This window comes from Bufo bufo, chromosome 4 (genome assembly GCF_905171765.1).
Source record: "Bufo bufo chromosome 4, aBufBuf1.1, whole genome shotgun sequence".
NCBI lineage: Eukaryota > Metazoa > Chordata > Amphibia > Anura > Bufonidae > Bufo > Bufo bufo.
The window spans coordinates 270,457,824-270,473,579 of NC_053392.1; the positions used below are offsets into that span (position 1 = coordinate 270,457,824).

The window sequence follows — 15,756 nt, forward strand, 5'->3', positions numbered from 1 at the left end:
TTATTCTTTTATTCCAGGCACTGACTTGCTGCAAAACTGACATGTGCCCTTTATTCTCTGGGTCAGTACAATTAAAATAATACCACATATGTATAGGGTTTTTTGTGTTTTGATACTGAAAAAAAAAACTTTGAAAAATAGATTATTTTTTTTACATCGCCATTGTCTGACCCCCATAACTTTTTTATAGTTATATCTACCGAGCTGTGTCAGGACTCATTTAGTTGCAGAACAATCTGTAGTTTTTATTAGTACCATTTTGGAGTGTGTGTATCTTTTTGATCACATTTTATTAGATTTTTTAGGTAAGTGATGTTATGAAAAAATGGCGAATTGGCCATTTTGACATTTTTTTCATTACACCATTCGCCATATGAGAGAAATATTTTTATATATTAACAATATTAATGGGCATTTGCAGATGCGACGATGCCCATGTTTTTTATTTTTCTTATTGTTTATATATTTATTTTTTTATTCTAGGGAAAGGGGGGTGATTTAAATTTTTATATTTTTTATATATTTTTTTTAGTTTTAACTTTTTAGTAATTACTTATGCGCCATAAAATCTGAAATGTTATACTTTACCACTACTGAAGATTTCCTCTGGCACTCGGTAACCGGATTCAGGGATCGTATGTCCCACGTGGCGTCCCACGTGTCCCTGACGTCATACGTGGTGTAGATGGTAAAGGATTACTGGTTTCTTACGAGCGGGCTCGTTTGAATCATAGAAGTCTGCTTTTTTTAGCTGATCGAGCCTGACAGGAGTAGTAAAAACAATAATTTTCAAAAGGACAGATGTGGAGATGGTACTTTGGGGGCTTTCGTGTGTGTCACTGTTGGGGTCAACATTGAGTAATGATGTCTGTAAATGATCAGTTAATTGAGTTTGGCTTAGATTCACTATTATTGACGTGTCTTGGGCTGTCTGTGAGGATATCTTCTTGTTTGAGTGTCTTCCCCTGCGTATCCTTTTTTGTTGTCGTGCGGTCGTGTCCCCAAAGCACCATCTCCACATCTGTCCTTTTGAAAATTATCGTTTTTACTACTCCTGTCAGGCTTGATGAGCTAAAAAAAAAAGGCCGACTTCTACGATTCAAACGAGTCCGCTCGTAAGGAACCAGTAATCCTTTACCATCTACACCACGTGGGACGCCACATATGACGCCAGGGACACGGGGGACACCACGTGGGACATACGATCCCTGAATCCAGTTACCGAGCGCCGGAGGAAATCTTCAGGATTGGTAAAGTACTAAATTTCTGATTTTATGGCAATTTGGTTCAGCGACATGGTGCATAAAAAATTACTGGGGGCATAAGCAACAGTTTACGGAGTCAAATTAATGACTATCCTGACGGCTAATATTACCTTCTTTTTTCTGACTCCTCCCATACTGTAAATAACTGTTCGTTACTAACACACTGTTATCTAACTCAGTGTATGACTTACTAACATACGTACATTGGTGGACTATAGATCTGTTGGATTACTAAAAAGTCAGTACCAACGGCTGAACGGAACCTCTTCCCTTTTTACCTGAGTTTTAAAGAACTACTATTCCAGGCCGGATAGGTCCTCCGCCGCCTTTACCCTTTAAGTTTGGGTACCACTGCATCCATAACTGCGCATCTGAATTACATTTTATGCTTATACATTTAATATATTTTATTACCCCTTTTTAGCTTGTGTTCTATGTTTCATGTTTCATGTTTTATGGTTTATGTACATGTGATATAGCCAACATTTGGTTGTCTAAACCATCATCTATTCATTTTGTGCATGTCACATTTCTCTTTTAATAATGTGCCTCATATTTTGAACTTAGTGATAGGGGAGTGTCTATGTAACCATCTGTGTGGGAGGAGTTATAAACTAGATGGGCAGTGATAGGGGAGTGTCTATGTAACCATCTGTGTGGGAGGAGTTATAAACTAGATGGGCATTGTTAGGGGCAGTGATAGGAGAGTGTCTATGTAACTAGCTGGGTGGGAGGAGCTATAAACTAGATGGGCATTGTTAGGGGCAGCGCTAGAGCTGTGGCAGAGAAAGAAGAAGTGCATCATGGGTTTGGTACAACAGAAAGTGCTACATATAAGATGTAAACAAACCAGATTAATTGGTTTACATTGTGAAAATGGATCAGGAGATTCGAAATTGAAAAGCATGAGGAAGATGTACATGAGATAAGCAACTACATGAACATATAAGTTAAATACCAAATTATTACTGGAAAATCCCCTTTAAGATCCCAGACTATTGAAATTTTACTGTGCATCACAGTAGTAATATTAGTGACTGTCCACTTTGAAGATCATTTCAAGTTTCATAAGTCTGTGCTAATTAATGTTGGAATATTGGATAAAACAGAATGTATCTTCTTTCCCTCATCTCACTCAGCCCCCTCATTGGACCTTTCTATCACAGACAATGGTTGCCCACTGTCCCTGGTCAACTAAGTCCACTGCCTTGGAGTAACCTCTGGTTTTGCCCTGTCCTTCAAACTGCACATCCAAGCCCTTTCCACCACCTACCGCCTCCAACTCAAAAAATATCTCTCAAGTCTGTGCATTCTTCAGCCAGGAGTCTGCAAAAATGCTTGTACATGCCCTCATCATCTCCCGCTTAGACTACTGTAACATCCTCCTCTGTGGCCTTCCATCTAGCACTCTCTCACTCCTCCAATCTATCCTCAGCTCTACTGCCCGACTAATCCACCTCTCCCCTTATTACTCCTCTGCCTCTCCACTCTGCCAATCCCTTTACTGGCTCCCCATTGACCAGTGAATTCAGTTTAAAATACTAATAAATACATATAAGGCCGTTCACAACCTGTCCCCTCCTTACATCTCTGACCTGCTTTCTCGATATATCCCCACACGTAATCTCCGATCCTCAGAAGACCTCCTTCTCTATTCTCTTCTTATCACCTCTTTTCACAATGGCCTCCAAGATTTCTCCCGTGCATCCCCTATACTCTGGAACTCTCCACCCCAACATATCAGACTCTCACCTACAGTGGAAACCTTCAAAACCTGAAAACCCACCTCTTCAGACAAGCCTAGAACCAGTGACCCTGTTGCTGATAGACCGCCATGACCAGCTTTACCCTCACCTACTGTGTCCTTCTCCCATTCCTTGTAAGCCCTCGCGGACAGGACCCTCTCTCCTTCTGTACCAGTTTGTATCACGTCTTGTTCATGCTTAGTGCAATTGTTTTTTATTATGTATATATACCCCTTTTCATATGTACAGAGCCATGGAATAAATGGCGCTCTAATAATAAATAATAATAACTTTTTAGGGGTGGCAGCTCTCCAATTGCCCCATTTCTATTTAATATAGTGATAACGTTTTTATATGATCTGTCAACATGGTGTTATGCACTTTTTAAGAGAAGCATAGTATGGGGAAGGGGTTAATTGAAACAATGGAAAAACATTATGATAGTGATTGATGGCTATAAGTGTCCTGCATGAATGCAGTGGACTCATAACTATGAGTTCACTGTATCCTCTGATACTGTAGATCCCATTATCCACATGGCACTATATGTTTGTGCTGCTTGGGCTAATAGTAAAATGGTGCTGTTCCCCTACTATGCTGTCCTTGCATAAACAAAGTATGCTAACTGACACACTTTATATGATAAAAGTTCCTCCTCTCGTATTTACCATCAGGTGGAGATTACTGCACATGTATAAATGCTCCCATTGAATATATAACTGTAGATAAACATCATTTTATGACAGTAGGAAGGGAAGCAATGGCAGCAGCTGTGTAGTCAGAGCAGAGGCATGTTATATCACTGATGGAGTTGCCAAAGGTCTGGGAGAACCCAAGTGTCCCCATAAGTGTACTATTATTATTTGTGCTGATTTTCTAATTATTAAATATCACTGGGTCCTGTTGTTACACGCAGTGGATTTTCTATGCACTAAAGGGGTTTTTCACTTCAGCAAATAGCATTTATCATGTAGAGAAAGTTAATACAAACCACTTACTAATGTATTGTTATTGTCCATGTTGCTTCCTTTGCTGCCTGGATTCATTTTTCCATCACATTATACACTGCTCGTTTCCATGGTTATTACCACCCTGCAATCCAGCAGCAGTGGCTGTGCATGCACAGTATAGGACAAAACACCTGCATATGCGTGCTCCCGCAGTCTGTCGCTTTTTCCTATAGTGTGCAAGCGCAGCCATCACCATTACAGGGTGGTCGTAACCATGAAAACAAGCAGTGTATAATGTGATGTAAAAATGAATGCAGCCAGCGAAGGAAGCAATGTGGATGGTAACAATACATTAGTAAGTGCCTTGTATTAACTTTATCTACATAATAAATAAGTGACACAACCCCTTTAATAAACTGTAAGTCACTCCACCCAGCATCATTCTAACTACCCTGGAGTGCTGACCTTACTATTTTAGTATTTCATACCACATTTGAGGAATAAATTCCAGGAAAGCTGTATGCAGCATGACGGTGATGAATTGTTTACACTGTCTGCAACTGTACATACGGTAGCCTATAAGATCTGGGACCATGCTGAGTAAATAGGCCAGGGGGTTCCATGTGACACAACCTTGTGCTCAGGTATCAGATGTTGCCCTGTAGATACAGAATACATACCGGTTTTCGAGTGGGGGTTACTTGCACGGATTGATAAAATTCTGGCTGAACCCGGCTGCTTCTCTTGATCTTTCGCTTTCTTAGAGGTGAAGATGTATCATGGTCACTCTGGTGGACTTCATCCAAGGGCTTTGTCTCTTCGACACGGGTTCGGGCGTACCTCCGCAAGTGACGAGGGCTTGGCCTGAATCCCTAGCAGAAAATGAGAAGTTCTATTTATATGTCTAACAAAGCGATTGAGCATACAGTCTATTCATAGGTTACTAGAAACCCACAGTAAATGAGTAAATGCACACCCAGGTTAAAGGTATACAAACACCAGTGTCCTACAGTGGAGTTTCATAGCTTATCTTTTTAAATGAACTGTTGTGTCCCTTTAACCCCTTAAGGACCGGGCTCATTTTCACCTTAAGGACCAGGCCATTTTTTGCAAATCTGACCAGTGTCACTTTAAGTGCTCATAACTTTAAAACGCTTTGACTTATCCAGGCCATTCTGAGATTGTTTTTTCGTCACATATTGTACTTCATGACACTGGTAAAATGAAGTCAAAAAAATTATTTTTTTTGCACAAAAAAATACCTAATTTACCAAAAATTTGAAAACAATTAGCAAATTTCAAAGTTTCAGTTTCTCTACTTCTGTAATAAATAGTAATACCCCAAAAAATTGTGATGACTTTACATTCCCCATATGTCTACTTCATGCTTGAATTGTTTTGGGAATGATATTTTATTTTTTGGGGATGTTATAAGGCTTAGAAGTTTAGAAGCAAATCTTGAAATTTTTCAGAAATTTACAAAAACTCAATTTTTAGCGACCAGTTCAGGTCTGAAGTCACTTTGCGAGGCTTACATAATAGAAACCACCCAAAAATGACCCCATCTAAGAAACTACACCCCTCAAGGTATTCAAAACTGATTTTGCATACATTGTTAACCCTTTAGGTGTTGCACAAGAGTTATTGGCAAATGGGGAGGAAATTTGAGAATTTCATATTTTTGTCAAATTTTTCATTTTAACCCATTTTTTCCACTAACAAAGCAAGGGTTAACAGCCAAACAAGATTGTATCTTTATTGCCCTGACTCTGCCGTTTACAGAAACACCCAATATGTGGCCGTAAACTACTGTACGGCCACACAGCGGGGCGTAGAGGGAAAGGTGCGCCGTTTGGTTTTTGGAAGGCTGATTTTTATGGACTGCTTTTTTGACACCATGTCCCATTTGAAGCCCCCTGATGCACCCCTAGAGGAGAAACTCCCTAAAAGTGACCCCATCTAAGAAACTACACCCCTCAAGGTATTCAAAACTGATTTTACATACGTCGTTAACCCTTTAGGTGTTGCACAAGAGTTATTGGCAAATGGGGATGAAATTTGAGAATTTCATTTTTTTGCCTAATTTTCAATTTTAACCCATTTTTTCCACTAACAAAGCAAGGGTTAACAGCCAAACAAGATTGTATCTTTATTGCCCTGACTCTGCCGTTTACAGAAACACCCCATATGTGGTCGTAAACTACTGTACGGGCACACAGTAGGGCGTAGAGTGAAAGGTGCGCGGTTTGGTTTTTGGAAGCCAGATTTTGCTGGACTGGTTTTTTGACACCATGTCCCATTTGAAGCCCCCCTGATGCACCCCTAGATTAGAAATTCCATAAAAGTGACCCCATCTAAGAAACTACACCCCTCAAGCTATTCAAAACTGATTTTACAAACTTTGTTAACCCTTTAGGTATTGCACAAGATTTAATGGAAAATAGAGACACAATTTCAAAATTTCACATTTTTGGCAGATTTTCCATTTCAATATTTTTTTTCCAGTTACAAAGCAAGGGTTAACAGCCAAACAAAACTCAATATTTATGGCCCTTATTCTGTAGTTTACAGAAACACCCCATATGTGGTCGTAAACCGCTGCACGGGCACACGGCAGGGCGCAGAAGGAAAGGAATTCCATACGGTTTTTGGAAGGCAGGTTTTGCTGGACTGTTTTTTTTTACACCATGTCCCATTTGAAGCCCCCCTGATGCACCCCTAGAGTAAAAACTCCAAAAAAGTGACTCCATTTTAGAAACTACGGGATAGGGTGGCAGTTTTGTTGGTACTAGTTTAGGGTACATATGATTTTTGGTTGCTCTATATTACACTTTTTGTGCAGCAAGGTAACAAGAAATAGCTTTTTTGGCACTTTTTTTTTTTTGTTATTTACAACATTCATCTGACAGGTTAGATCATGTGGTATTTTTATAGAGCAGGTTGTCGCGGACGCGGCGATACCTAATATGTATACATTTTTTTTTATTTATGTAAGTTTTATACAATAACTTCATTTTTAAAACCAAAAAAATGTTTTAGTGTCTCCATATTCTAAGAGCCATAGTTTTTTCAGTTTTTGGGCGATTATCTTGAGTAGGGTCTCATTTTTTGCGGGATGAGATGACGGTTTGATTGGCACTATTTTGGGGTGCATATGACTTTTTGATCGCTTGCTATTACACTTTTTCTGACGTAAGATGGCAAAAAATGGCTTTTTTTACACTGTTTTTATTTTTATTTTTTTACGGTGGTCATCTGAGGGGTTAGGTCATGTGATATTTTTATAGAGCCGGTCGATACGGACGCGGCGATACCTAATATGTATACTTTTTTTTTATTTATGTAAGTTTTACAGAATGAGTTCATTTTTGAAAAAAAAAAAATCATGTTTTAGTGTCTCCATAGTCTAAGAGCCATAGTTTTTTCAGCTTTTGGGCGATTATCTTGAGTAGGGTCTCATTTTTTGCGGGATGAGATGACGGTTTGATTGGTACTATTTTGGCGTACATGCGACTTTTTTGATCACTTTTATTACCTTTTTTGGGAAGTAAAGTGGGCAAAATTTCAATTTTCTCATAGTTTTTATTTTTTCATTTTTATGGCGTTCACCGTGCGGGGAAAGTAACATGACCATTTTATAGATCAGGTCGTTACGGACGCGGCGATACCTAATATGTGTAGTTTATTTTATTTTTTTAATTTTTATTCAGTGATAAATGTTTTTTTTTTAATCTTAACTTTTTTCACTTTTTTTTACATTTTTGTGACCCAGACCCACTTGGTTCTTGAAGATCCAGTGGGTCTGATGTCTGTATAATACAGTACAGAACAATATATATTGTTCTGTACTGTATTTTACTTACACTGAACAGATCTGTGCTTTCAGCATAGATCTGTTCAGCACCATGGACAGCAGGACGCCTGAGCAGGCGTCCTGTTGCCATGGGAACCCTCCCCGTCTGCTCAGAACTTCGCAGACGGGGAAGGGTAAGCACGGGCTGAGGGGGGCTCTCTGGGGGCTCTCTCCATCGGGGGGCTGCAAAGGCACAGCAGCCCCCCGATGGAGAGGGAGGGAGCTCCCTGACCGATGACAGTTAACTTTTTCCATACAGCGGTCCGTACGGACCGCGGTATGGAAAGGGTTAAACGGCTGACATCTTCACAGATGTCAGCCGTTTATACCAGGGTGCCAGCAATGTGCTGGCACCCTGGTACAACCACTAGAAGCCAACGATCGTTCATGGGGAGGCGGGCGGGGGATCGCGATCCCGCCTGCCGCACCGCCCGCCTCCCGCAACGCCCCCACCGCCTGCGACACCCCCCCCCGCACCACCCTCCGTCATAAAATCGTGCAGGGGTGCAGGGGGGGGTGAAAAATATTTATTTTAGCCACTCTAAAGTTTCTGATCCCCGCGGTCAGGGACCGCGGCGATCAGAAACTGCAAAAAGCGCAGCAAACCGCAGGTCTGAATTGACCTGCGGTTTGCTGCGATCGCCGATACGGGGGGGTCAAATGACCCCCCCCTGCATTGTTACGGGATGCCGGCTGAATGATTTCAGCCGAAATCCCGTTCCAATTAACCCCTGGGGCGCCGGAATACAGATTTTAAGTCAGGACGTACCGGTACGTCCTGGGTCCTTAAGGACTCGGGAAATAGGGCGTACCGGTACGTCCTAGGTCCTTAAGGGGTTAACTACAAAGTCCTCACTTATTCTGTGATTTATCAGTACCTAACCTAAACTGCAGAAGCAATTTTTAATCTCAGAGACTGATCTCAAAAAAATGCTCTGAGATTACTAGCCTGATTAATGGTCACTTAATATCCCTAAAATATGGCCCAATGCATTTAAATTGTACATACAGAAATTCCCAAATATACTTTTAATTATCGGAATAACCCAGTGAGAGCAGTGGGAGCTCTCCAATTACACAGCAATATAGCGGTAGCTCCCTGCTGCCTTGTCAGTCCATTAGTAGAATGCTGACAGGCTACAGGAACGACTTGCTTGCTGATTCAACAAATTTGATCCGATTTCTGAGATAAAGGATCTTTCCCACAGGATAGGTGATAAAAGCATGATCACTAGGGGGTTAGGATTGCTGGGACTCCCACTCATCACAAGTAAGTGGTCCCCTAGTCCCCTCTGTAAATAGAACAGTGGGGTGCATGTGTGACACTATTCCATTTGCTTCTTTGAGACTGCTGAGTATATCACTCACCTATGTCTGTTGGTCCTATAGAGCAGTGGTCCCTAATCTTTTTTGCACCAAGGACCAGTTTCATGCAGGACAATTTCCCCAGGGACCGGGTGTGGTGGGGGGTTCTGGGGCGGGGCTTAGGGGATGGGCGGGGCTTAGGGGGTGCTGGTCGGCGCTGACTGATTCACGTGCATAACAAAACACAAGGTGCATATTAAAATATATAACACTATATAACGATTACATTTATTTTTTATCAACTCACCATAATGCATAATCAGTGTAAAAAAAAGGCCTTACTATTACATTGATATCTTCCTGCCTTTATTTCAGGCTGACATGGTAACTATACCTGAATTGGCTACACAAAACTGACTAGGGTCTGGTGGTCACTGGGCTCTGCTGCACTGGGCTCTGCTGCACAGGGCTCTGCTGCACTGCTGATATCTTCAAGGTGACTGTCATAAAGAGGGGTAGAGGGTAGTGACCACTGGCTCCACCCACACCCCTGTCCCTGCCTACCTGCACCACTCGTCCTAGGCAACGAGGTACAACTGGACGACGTTCCCTAGCCTGGGTAAGTGCGGAGGGACATACAAGACAAACAACAGATATATCAGCAAGCCGAGTCAGAACCAGGATGTCGCTAAAGTACAAAACGATAATCAAAGAGAAGTCAAGTCCAACCGCAGTTGCCATGGACGCGAAGGACGCTGACTTCTCCAAGGGAATACGCGCGGCCAGATCCTCCCCGTCCCTCGTTGCTGTGGAGACGAGGGCGTAGCGCACGTCCTTGCTCCGTATGAACCGCAGAGCGCTGACGGCGGTGAAGAGGGGGAAACTGCCGTCGGCGCCCCGTGACAGTGACCTGGTAGAGGAACTGCAGGTCATTATCCCGCTCACTCCCTCAGATACTAGCTGAAACTGGATACCAACAACTCCCCTCCCCACTCGGGCCATCATGTTTATTTCCATTGGTGGGGCAGTGAGACCTAACCAATTCCTCCCTCACAAGCCCTTTTCAGCATTTTCATTGGTGGGGCAATGAGACCTAACCAATCCCTGGCTCACTAGCCCTTTTCAAGCATTTTCATTGGTGGCAGTGGCTGGCCGGCATCACAGTTGGAAGGAAGGTCTGCTATCCTTCCTTCCCGCTGTACGGCCGCGCGCTGTGTGTGATGAGCTTGTCTCCGCTCCTCTGTATTACCGCTGCCCAGCATACAATCTTCCAGGGCCTGATCCTGGGCCGCAGCCAGGCAGGTTGGGGACAGCTGCTATAGAGAATGGAGCGGTGGTCACACATGTGCACTATCACACTATTTACATAGTGGACACTGAGAACCTCCTTTGTTGTGATTGGTGGGGCGGGGAAGTCCCTGCGTTCAGACCTCCCCAGGGACCATACACTTATCACCTATCCTGTAGATAGGTGATAAATGTTGTTAACAGGAAAGCCCATTTAAGTAGACAATATTACCCCACTATCATCAAAGAAATAATATAATTACGTAGTTAGAATGGCTGAAAAAAAGACACCAAGCAATGGGTAAGGATATGAATTTTAGGAAAGGCAAATGAGAACCAGAATTCTACCCATTTTCATAGTCATTAATTTAAAACTGCCAACACCAGTGCCTTCTGAAACAGTTCAGGAGTCCTCGGTATAGGACCCCCACCGATGAGATGCTATAAAAATCTCAGAAAAACTCTATAATTATAAGAATTCATCCAAGTCTTTTTTTAAACCATCCAATGTTCCTGCCATTACCACTTCCTGAGGTAGACTGTTCCACAGATTCACAGTTCCTATGGAACTCCTCTGAAGACACCTCTGAACTTTGTCTTCTCCAGACGGAGGCAGTGTCCCCTCCTCAATTGAAGGATTTTACATGGAACAGCTTTTTACCATATGGTCCCTGGCAAATCCATATGGACTGGTTTATGGCTGAGAGAGAAAACTAGTAGCTGTTGGACAATGAATAACTTATGTCTAAATCCAGTTTGACATGTACCTGCTTTATTTTTGGCTATACATTCAAATAAAAAGGAACATTTTTGTTTACAGAAAAATGACTGCTGACATGTTACATTTCAATATGTGTGCTATGTGCTTACGACCATGCAAACAGATTGCAATCAACAACATATGTCTGGCCCAGATTCCCCTTTCCCCCCACCCTTGGCAGATTGGATTTCAAAATGCTCAAACTTTGGTTCCTATGGGAGATTTAAGTACTACCAGAGGAGTCTGCCAGTGGTCTATCCCTAAGGAAGCAAACATACGTGTGTTATCCTTACAATCATAAATTGAAGTGCCACCATCAGCAGAATAGAGTAGACATCAGCACAAGGCAGCCCGTATTGTGTCAGCAGAGATCCTGATGACATCAGCGCTGTCCTGCTGTATTATTTATTTTTATGCTAGTTTATATAAGGAACGATACATACAGTGAAACACTATGTTAAGTAGCTTTCGGATGGAATTTCATTGGAAAGATTTTGAGAAAAAAAATCTTCTCCCTAAAATGAGCATTGTGATAATGAAAGGCTTGTGTGATCATGCCTTTGTGTCTATGGCCTCATGTCATTGGAGGAATATTCTCCCTTTCTATACGGCGTGAGGCCTATGTAATTACTCTCTAGAACACATCTCACATCCCCCTGTGTGCTTGACCCAAACCCATCCCATTATGTGTGCGCTTGACCTGATCCCATACCATCATGTGTGCACTTGACCTGATCCCTTCCCACCTCATCCACAAACTCACTACATAGTTTAACCCTGCCCTAACCCATATCTGCACTAACCCTCCTGTTTTAAACATGCTACCATCACACCCATCCTCAAAAAGCCTTCCCTTGATCCATTGTCTTTGTCTAGCAATCACCCCCAATCTGGTATTCCACCCCACCACTCAACTGAATCTGCTCTTACCAAAGTTACCAATGACCTGCTAACTGCTAAAGCCAAATGCCATTACTCTGTCCTCCTCCACCTTGACCTATCCTCTGCCTTTGACACAGTTGACCTCTTCCTTCTGCTACAAATTCTCGCATCTCTTGGCGTTACGGACTTGGCCCTCTCCTGGATCACATCATACCGGACATTTAGTGTCTCCCACTCACACACTTCCTCGCCTTGTCCCATCTCTGTTGGTGTCCCTCAAGGCTCTGCCCTAGGACCCCTGCTCTTCTCAATCTGCACCTTCGACCTGAGACAGCTCATAGAGTCCCATGGCTTTCAGTATCACTTTTATGCTGATGACAAGCAAGTTTACCTCTCTATTTCAGATATCACCGCCCTACTATCCAGAATCCCACAATGCCTATCCTCTATAGCCTCCTTTTTTCATCTCACTTTCTAAAACTTAACAAGGATAAAACTGAATTTATAATTTTTCCCCCCATCTTACTCATCAGACCTTTCTATCACAGTCAAGTGATCTGCTGCCTTGGGGTAACCTTCAATTCTGCTTTGTCCTTCAAACCGCACATCCAAGCACTTTCTACCTCTTTCCACCTCCAACTCAAAAATATCTCTCGGATCCACACATTCCTCAATACAGAGTGTTGCCCCACTGCCCAGGGAATCCAGTACAAAACACTTACTATTACTTACAAGGCCGTCCACAACCTGTCCCCTTCATACATCTGTGACCTGATCCCTAGATACCTTCCTACACGCAATCTCCAATCCTCACAAGACCTCCTTTCCTTTTTATCTCCTCTTCCCACAATTACCTCCAAGATTTCTCCCGTGCAGCCTCCATACTCTGGAACTCTCTGCTGCAATATATCAGTCACTCACCTACCGTGGAAACTTTAAAAAAAAACTAAAAACCCAACTCTTCAGACAAACCTACAACCATGCTGCCACTCTACCGCCATGACAAGCTTTACTCTCACTTACTGTATCCTTATAGATTGTAAACTCTTGCGGGCAGGGTCCTCTCTCCTTCGGTACATAAGGAGAGTGTGTGTGTATATATATATATATATATATATATAAAAAGAAATAGAGCAGCACTCCGGTATGATGAAAAAAGAAAACTGTTTATTCATCCAGTAGTGACGCGACGTTTCGGCTCCAACATGAAGCCTTTCTCAAGCCTTGAGAAAGGCTTCATGTTGGAGCCGAAACGTCGCGTCACTACTGGATGAATAAACAGTTTTCTTTTTTCACCATACCGGAGTGCTGCTCTATTTATTTATTTATTTTATTATCCTGGGTCGCTTTTCCTATTGGAGCTTGCACCCATTTTTCAAATCAAAAGGTTGGTGCTGCCATTCATTGCATTTATATATATATAGACAAATGCTCAGTGCAGATTTCCTAATAGTCATGTATTATACTGAATATATTTTAATTTAAAAAGTACAGAGAATTTCCCATGGCGATATGAAGCCTGGGCTGAAATACGTGCTAGTGACCTACACTCTTATGACACAGGAGGGTAAAGAATGAGGAAGTGAAGTACAGTAAATGCAGTAAATCTAGTATATACATTTACACTGACACTATACTTTATCATCATATAGCACACAGTTATCTACACAGATAACTGTGAAATGCATACTATATGGTATAAAATAGAGTTAATATTTACTGGGGACTAAAAAAGCTAATTAATAATCTCTGTGTAATTTCACATAACGTATGAGCTTTATTACATAACTAATACTTCATTAGTACATAATACAACATGAATCCCAGAAAACTACTATAAAATCATATACATGCTTGCAATGCAATTTAAATAATAAATTACCTTTTGGCATCATGACGTTTATTTTTTACAGAATGATGACTGCTATAACTGTAAAAGATCTCAGCTGGACATTAACAAATCAATTCTAAATTAATCTATTTCTCTAAATGGCAACTACCATTCTACAGTGGGAAGACAGAGAAGAAGACATCTGTCACCAAAAAGGGATAATTTTTAAAATGTTTTTCATGTTAAAAAAATCTGACAGTGCAGTGTGTTTTTAAACAGGCTGTTTGTTACCACCAGCCATGACACATTTACCCATAGCCATACATATCACTTTGACATTACTAATGCTGTCTTGGTGTAAAAGAGAGAAAAAGGGGATATTTTTCAGGGCAGTTGGGGCACAAACCAAATTTATTCAGACTAAAATTGATTTTGACAACCAATTCATGCAAATCGGACCAGAACCTTTAAAAATTTGGGTGAGCAACCTAAGAAACGCCAGTGGTGGTTTTATATAAAAATAGCACCTTTCTTGTTTACAGATACTTACATGTAGTGGAGAGACTCTACGGAATAAAGTGCTTAGGTAAAAAACCCAGGTTCATCTATTGGAATTGCAGAGTTACCATTTGTAACCAGGCTTCAACACCTGACTTGCCAAAGGAACTATATGTAGAAGGAGACGACAAATCCTGCTAATGTCCAATTTATTTAAGCGAATACACATCTCACTGTATAAGCACATTTTTCAATTTATATGTTTTTTGCTCAGTTCCAACAAAGAACACAAGAAAATGCGCAAACCATAAAGTCACATGATCAAATCTCAAAATGTATTAATGTCCAAAACATGATCACAAAACAGTTTAAAACTCATTAAAAACAGTGTTACGGGGATGTGTATGGTAAAAAATTTTTTTTATCAACTTCCTCCTTCCACACAATCTATCCCTGATAAGGTAATAAATCTCATGAGACCAAGCACCAAATTAATTGTAATAATGCACGGGTTCCAGTTGTGGAGGCTTCGGCAGGTAAGTGAGTAGTCTTGTTCTTACCTGCCGATCCTCTAGCTGTGTATGGGCTTCCCTTTTCCCTGCTGCTAGGCCATTTGAGACTCCTGTTTGTCCACATCTGGGAAGAACAGGTCGTCTCTCCCCTGCTCCTATGTGAGGGATTATGAGGGCGACTCAGGGCCATAGGTATCCTGGTATGAACCGTCCTACCATCCAGATCCGCTCATACGGTGAGGATTATGGATGCAATAGGAGGTGACCTGCTCCCTGATTCCGGCGTCCTGGCCTAGCTGCTTCCCCTTTATCCCTTTACATTGTACGGTGGGGGGGGGGGGGGTTTCCCCACTCCCCACCGTGACATGCGCATGCTCATGCGATATAATAATGTCCAAGATGACACTACAACAAAGGCTGATGCATATATGATTCCAGTCGATGTTATATGTTTTTTGTACATGCATCCTTAAAAGGCTTCTCCAGGAATGATATACAAATGGTGTCTAGCAACCAGTCTTAGAATGTGACTAGGACAAGTTACTTTTATTTTTAGATCTGCTTAGGTTGGTGCACCTGCCTTCATTTAGATTGCTGAGATTTTCTGTCAGGCTGCTCAACCTGATGGCATTTCTCATACACAATCACTTCATTACCATCTATTGTAGAGAAGGAAGTCTGTTCTACAACATATAGTACCTGCCACATATTTACCCGTCTGTTCTCACACGGCAAGTCTACCGCACTATGGCGTTGCTGTCAACGTAGCTCTGTCAGGGCTGGTTTCCCTATCAGGGTGCAAGGATGCTGAACCAACCTCCTCTAGTGTTGGGCTACCCTGGCTCACTAAACATAACCCCACCATTGA

General features: G+C 41.8%; 1 protein-coding gene across 11 annotated transcripts in view; it reads right to left on the reverse strand.

Moving 5' to 3' along the window:
• The window catches only part of DST (dystonin), a 572,762-nt gene that overhangs the window by 529,113 nt on the left and 27,893 nt on the right, over positions 1–15,756 (reverse strand). For all 11 annotated transcript variants that reach the window (XM_040428594.1, XM_040428595.1, XM_040428593.1 and 8 more), the window contains exon 3: positions 4,641–4,832. In XM_040428594.1, coding sequence (XP_040284528.1) covers positions 4,641–4,832 — 192 coding nt within the window. The remainder of the gene's footprint in view (positions 1–4,640; positions 4,833–15,756) is intronic.